Source organism: Sceloporus occidentalis, unplaced genomic scaffold, assembly GCF_023333645.1.
Source record: "Sceloporus occidentalis isolate IW3139 unplaced genomic scaffold, rSceOcc1.0.p SCAF_23, whole genome shotgun sequence".
Lineage (NCBI taxonomy): Eukaryota > Metazoa > Chordata > Lepidosauria > Squamata > Phrynosomatidae > Sceloporus > Sceloporus occidentalis.
The window spans coordinates 10330390-10337423 of record NW_028317003.1 but is presented as its reverse complement, the minus strand read 5'-3'; the positions used below and the strand labels follow the sequence as shown (position 1 = coordinate 10337423).

At 36.1% G+C, this 7034-nt stretch overlaps 1 protein-coding gene across 1 annotated transcript in view; it reads right to left on the bottom strand.

Moving 5' to 3' along the window:
- Positions 1-6381: 6381 nt before the first annotated feature.
- The window catches only part of LOC149300782 (DNA-binding protein SATB1-like), a 48275-nt gene continuing 47622 nt past the window's right edge, over positions 6382-7034 (bottom strand). Inside the window, exon 10 of the mRNA XM_089484799.1 lies at positions 6382-6885. Within this exon, the coding sequence (XP_089340925.1) occupies positions 6382-6885 (504 nt within the window). The remainder of the gene's footprint in view (positions 6886-7034) is intronic.

The window sequence follows — 7034 nt, the reverse complement described above, 5'->3', positions numbered from 1 at the left end:
CAATGAGTAAAAATAACCCAAAATTACCTTTTTTTAAACAATACTTCAACTGCTACTCTATGTATGAAACAGTATTTTTTTTAATTGTGCTGAGCATCACAGTGTGACTATCTTTGTTCATATTAATCATAATGTTATCCAATACTCAATTATATTGGATTAGCTGAATGTATAGTTTTTCTGTTTTACAAATTATTGCCAGCATGCTAGATAATCCCAATTTTATTAGGCAGCCAAGTTAAATACTAACATCTGAAGTGGGTTTGAGCTGGTAAAAACTGGAATTTTATTACTTGTTAGAAAATGCTATTTAAAAAAACAAATTGGAATAAAAATAATAATTATCCTCCCTTATAACGTGAGGATAATGCTAAAAGTTACAATTGTATAATAAAGTCGGGCTCTCTCACCTTTTATGGGGTCACATGCAGTAGGTTGATGAGGATACTATGGAACTGCTTAATAAGTGAGTCTAGAGTGTAAATTATTGAATGTACATTAATTAACTAGCAAAGAGATATTTTAAAAAATATATTTTTGTTATAGACTACTTGCTCCATCGATGCATATCAAGACCATGAAAAGGCAATATAGTCCTATTCGACAGTTGTTTTGTCTAAGGCAACACTAATAGGTCTCTTCACTACAGTCTGAGTTAAAGTTGAGTCAACTCAAACTGATTCAAGAACACTAAACAAATGAAAATCACTATTCAATAAAAGTCAAAATGCTGTCAAGTTGAATATAAACCTTTAGACCTCCCATCTGGCTGTGTTGAGTTGGATTTAACAGATGTTGAGTACTTTCAGTACTAATTAGAAACCGAGTTGAGCCAATTTGCTTGCGCTGCCAGTTGAGCGGACTTGGGTGAGTAGTACCCAGACCGTCAATTTGACTCTACATCGTCTTTAATAAATAAACCTCAAAGTAGGTGGCTCGTGTTTCTGTAAGTCAATAGGAAACAATAGGTGAATATTCAGATACCAGCGTGATAAAATCTTTTGGCCTTTATGGATGGTGCCTGGTTCAAAAATGTCTTTTTTATATTTAAGAAATGGTGCTTGAAATGTTAAGACAAAATGTAAAATTTGTAAAAGTGAATAGATTAGGTAGTGATGTTAATAAGGTGGAACGCATGTAGTCATCTCCTCCAGAAGCAACTCCTTTGTTATTTATTGCTTTGGTTAATCCATTGGGCGAGCAGTAAAAGCAGACATCACTGCCTTGTTCTGTGAGGTGTAAGATATATTGTTTTAAAACAGATACAACTGTATCAAAAGCACACCAAATGACCTACTCCTCCCAGGTGAAGGCTTTTGGGAGATACAAGAAAAGAAACACATCTGGGGATAGATAGGGGTGGCCAAAAAATCAATTGTAATATGCACATGTGTACTCCAAGTGGTCAGGGGCCTTAGAATCTCTAAGGCATCTATATAGATAGTCCTCTATCAGTAAAACAAGATTTATTTTTGTGATAGATCAAGAATCAGTGAATCTTTACAGTAAAGGTACATTTATGGTTAAGTTGTGTGATTTTGTTATTTAGATTACTTTGGACGATCATCTTTGTGGTTTAACAAAATGTATACAGCTGAAGTATACTATTGTTTCACTAAACAGTGTGTAATGCATATTTCTGAGTCGTGTCGCTGTCTCTTTTCCGAGACTAACAATTTTGAGTCAAATAAGTTCGCATATCTTCAACCTGCTGGAAGAGATTGGTTTGCAAACATGGTATTGGTCTGATCCCACCATGTTAGGTAACAATAAACACAAATAATTTTCAGCTAAAAGCATGTGTTTTCTACAGCGTGCTTCTACTATAATTTATTTGTGCGAATGGAACAACCTTACCTTGTTATTTTTGTACACATACTATTTAAGAGGGCTTTCTCAAACACACTTAGAGAAGGTTGTCATATTTAGACTTTTTGGGATTAGTCGTTCTGAAATCCAAGCAGTGTTTTACTGAGCTATCTTGTTTGGTTTACTTACCTGACGGCTACCTCCTGACATTACAATAGCTGTATACAATATAGAATTTAGCTTCCGCTACAAATGTCTACCCTGTTGAAGACATTTGTATCATCTGCAAAAAAGACATTCCTTACTATTGAGATCTTGTGTAATATTGCTATTAACATTATAAAAAAATGTTGGTCCCTGCACCAATCTCTAGAGGTACCCCACTAGTAACATGATCTTTCTCTGTGTATACAATGTTAACTACAACCTTCTCCCCCATCTCACCCAACCATTGCCTTATCCATTCAACTATTTTAACATCCAAATCCAAACAGAGGCCATTAATTGATGAGGCGTCTATGAGGGACAGTGTCAAATGCCTTACTGAAATCTAGATAAGCTGTCTACTGCTCATTCCAGGTGTATTATTTTAGTTACTCTAAAAAAAAATGTTAGGTTGCTAAGATCTCCTTGCAGTAAACCTACGCGGTTTCTGATCTTGTAAACCACTTACATCCAGATATTTAGCAATTGTTTTCTTTAGCATTGTTTCCATTAGACTTGTGCATTTGAATTTGTAAAAATTGCAAATGTACCGAATTTTGGTAAATTCAGCGATTTGTACAAAGCCACGAAAACTAGGCCATACTCCTCTCGAAGAGGATGAAAACAAAGCAAAAAGCTCTGAATAGTCATTTGCAGGCCATTTAACTCACACACTCTCATTCTGGTTCACTTTCTCATGCTCTCTAAATGGTTCCCTACCTTCTCTGCTGACCACTTCTGCGTCTTCTCTCTTTTCTTCAAAATGACAGCCCGTTTGGTGACATCCTCTACCCTGATTGGAGGATCGGGGGAGAGGACAACACTGAAAGCGTCACCATTTTGCCCTAATGTAAACTTCCGGGAAAATCGTGGCTCTTTTGGTGACATCCTCCCCTCTGATTGGAGGATGGGGGTGCATCACCGGAAGCACCACCCATTTGGTGTAAGTTCATACCAGGTTATGTCCGCATACATGGGAACAAAGATAGAAGAGGGATGGTAAAAGGCTGTGGAATTGGTCAGCAGTAAAGGTGGGGGGAAAACATTTAGAGAGCGTGAGAGAGTGAATGTGGGCACTGTGCAATGAATTTTGTTCCCTAATAAAAACATCCCCCATTTTTCGTCCAAACCGAATGGCCAAGAAATGTAATTCATTGCTTGAAAATTAATGGGCCAAAAACGAAGTGAAAAATTTATCCGAATCATGTTTGCACATGTCTAGTTTAAGTTAATTTCCCAACCACTCACATAAGACTTATTGGTCTTCTCAGCTATCTTTTCTGTTAAGTGGTACTACAATTGCCAGCTTCCAATCTTCTAGAACTACTCCTCTCAATAGTGGCTGGTTGTATAGGTCTGCTTTTAATAACTTTGGGTGTGTTGCCGATTATCTGTACATGCTCATGAACCAGGAATGAACATCCACAGGGTTGCACTAAATTTCCTTCTAGTCTACATGCTTGATAAAAGCATGGAATTTGACAGCAGATTTCCCATGAGTAAAGACCAGCCCTTTACTTATGTGCAACCAATGCCAGCAGATAACATAACCATAACTTGGTACTACATGAAATGTGTTTTTGTCTCACTGCCGAATTCAATTATTGTAGGTATGGTCTTCAGGTTACTTGCCTGTAATGTTATAACATTCTGGTTGCAGTGGTTAATTGCCAGAGTATTGAAAATATGCACAGCTGCCTTGGTATTAGGTATGAGAAGAAGAAAAATCCTCAGTATCAAGGTATTCGTTCAGCCAAACATTCACATTGATCACATTAATCCGTATTACTAGTTAACATTGTTTGCATAGTACAGAGATATGTTAATCATTCTTTACAGCTGAAGCACAGAGATCAAATTGATAGCGTTAAGGTCTTCTCTTATATTTTTACAAGCCGTGCACTTTAGATTTGACATATGCAACTTGCTTTACAATGAGCAAACACGGTAGTATTTACTAAGTATCAATTCCATTGATGTTACTAATGTGTAAATAGTGGCTGCTGGTACAGCTGGCATACATAAATTTGTGTATAAAGTCATTGGTGCCAAGAACTGTGATTATGCTTTTTCATCGTTCATCTTTGACAGCATTGTAATGTATTTGTATTGTCCTCATTTAACGTGATAAAGGGGAAGTCCGGCTTTCTTTCTTTTACTGATGTAGTTTCTGTTGTTGTTCAAAACTGGGGTAAGAGCCATAATTTCCAGTACACTGACTTTAAAGTCAAATTGTTTCCCACTTTGCTAAATATACATCTTAATGTCGTGTGCCTGTTTGGAAAAGTCCAGCAGCCCTGTGACCCCCTCAACAAAGGACTCGTTCTGCTCATCTAATCTGCCCATTTTTCCTACTACACCTTAAAATGTAATCTGCCCTTGGTCTGGTTTTATCCCACACATCTTTAACACATTACTGTATTAACCCCTACCACGTTTGCTGGGAGACTGACCCACTTACCTACGTACAACATTCTTACATTACACCTTAGCCTCTGACCCTCTTTCTAGTTGTAGACTGCGACCTCTTCTAAACTCATAGTTTTAACTCACATGATCAACTGTGGAAAGAAGGTGGCCCTGATAGATCCACCTTGTATCGATGTTCTTAAAAACTCATTGCTAGCACTGATTAGTGGGATATTAATAAAGCGTATTTGATGACAACCCCTAATGGAGTATCATCAGATGAAGCATAACCCAACAAAAACAAGCAAACCCAATTTCATTCAATATGCAGATTTACCCAATTTAACCTTTTTAGTAGCACGGCAGTGACTCGACCTTGCTTGTATTTGAATAAGAAACAATCTCCATGGGAATTAAACTTTAGCCTCAAACCCAGCTGTGATACGAATATGGAATTTTGAAAAACAAATTTACATTTTATTTGTGTTCAATTAGGATTACTTTACTTTATTGAAGAATGACTTTATTGTGAAAAATAATGGTAAGCAATACTCGGATTTTAAGATCTGTATTTTGGAAACCTACAACCGCCTCGACAGCGATTGCAATGCTTGAACTGAAACCGCAAAGTGATATACCGTACACAGAGACACATGTTATATCATACCATACAAACAATTTTAATTGTGTAGTTACAGTCAATAACCACTCCTAGTCAGAACATATCTTTGCATAAAGAAAACTGTGATACATTTATAAAAACAGCCAGTTGTAACAAATAAAAACAAAAAACTGGTGTTTTCATAGCAATAAACTCATAAAAAAAGAAATTCACCTTTATACAGAACCTTTGTACAGATGTAGCTTGAAAATTGATTGTAAACCAAGGGAAGACACATTGCAAACATTAATTATTTTTCACATTAATTGCATAAGTTTCTAAGGTGATCTATTCGTTAAATTTACCTAAGCCTGTTTGCATGATAGTAAAAATTGCATACCACAATAAGAGTGAAGCTTATAGTATGAATTGCTTGGATAACATAGAGCACTTTTTTATAGGCAACTCTGTAAAGCACATTTTCTCTATTTAAAACTTTTAAGACACTTTTTCTTACTGCCCATCAAAATACATATATAAATAGAAAACAAAAGAAATCAGTATGAAAACAAAGATAAGCAATATTATATATGACAAAATTGTCCCCCAAAATAATTACAACATGAGCTTGCAGGATCTATAGATAAGTGAGCAGGGACCAAATCTTCACAATTTCTTCTTTTTTCTAAGTTATATAACAATGAGAGAAAAAAAAAATAAAAAAATAATGAAAATACAGTGACCATTTACTCAAGGAAAAATTCTATATCACGGCAGTGCCATATAACACAAGGCATTGTTGGCATGTTATCATTTTAAACTGCATCCTACAGCATAGGGTTCTTCTTCACCCCATATCTGTGCAAGGGTAGCACACTTTTTATATAAGCATGACTTTATTGGAATCGAGTGTGGAACAGAATATATATATGTATATATACACACATATACATACATATATATATATATATATATATATATATATCAAACAAAAACCACAACAACAGTAATGAAAAACAATAAACCCACTCAAGGTTTTATATGCTTGTTTGAAGGCCCCAGCTTTCAAATCGCTTGCACTTGAATCATGCTCATCAAGTACATTGTGGTTTATCCAGTGAACGGACATATTAAACAATCCTCAGTGTTTCATCTGGAGCAAAGTACAGTTTATAGACAGAGTTAAACATTTAATGTAGTCTGCATCATTGTTTTGTGCAAGTGTTTTTTTTTTTTTTTCTTTCTTGTTTCAAGATTCATTGGCCAAACAATGGACAATAAAATGTTACCGACAGTACATAGGATGGAATTGCAATTATTAATACCAGTGAAACATCAGAAAATAATATAATAATACTTTAAGATAAGTCTTTCAGGTCTGCAGTAATGTCTGTGTTCCCACCTCCTGCTAAATCGTCTTCAAGTTTAACTGAAAACAACGTACTAGTACTTTTGTCCTGGATGCTTTCTTCCAAATCTTTAGGCAAACCTTCATCATCATATTCTGCTACATCCACTTCTAAGCCTGAATTGTCTTTCAGCTTGCCATGGTGTTTCAGATAGTATCGCTGATTCTGGAAAAATTTGATGATGGTGTACTTGGGTAGGTCAAGCTGAGCAGACAGAGTTTGGATTGCTTCTTCATCTGGATAGAGTCCTACATCTTGGATGAAACTCTGTAGAATGCCTAGAGCTTCCACAGAGATTTTCGTTCGAGGACGGGCTTGCTGGCGGTTCTCATCTTCTGATTCTGCTGGAGATGCCACAGTGGGCTGTCTTGGTGGTAGTCTGGGACCTGGAGGTTGTGGTGGATGTGACTGCTGTTGCTGCTGTTGTTGCTGCTGCTGCTGTTGTTGCTGCTGCTGTACAGAAACATACAGATATACATATTAAAGTGTTAGTATATTCATACTTGATTTAACCTGACATTATCCTGGAAAATGTAAAACAAAACGCCACGGATGTTTCAAGGAGAGACATTTTTGAGAATGTTTATATTATAGGACACTTT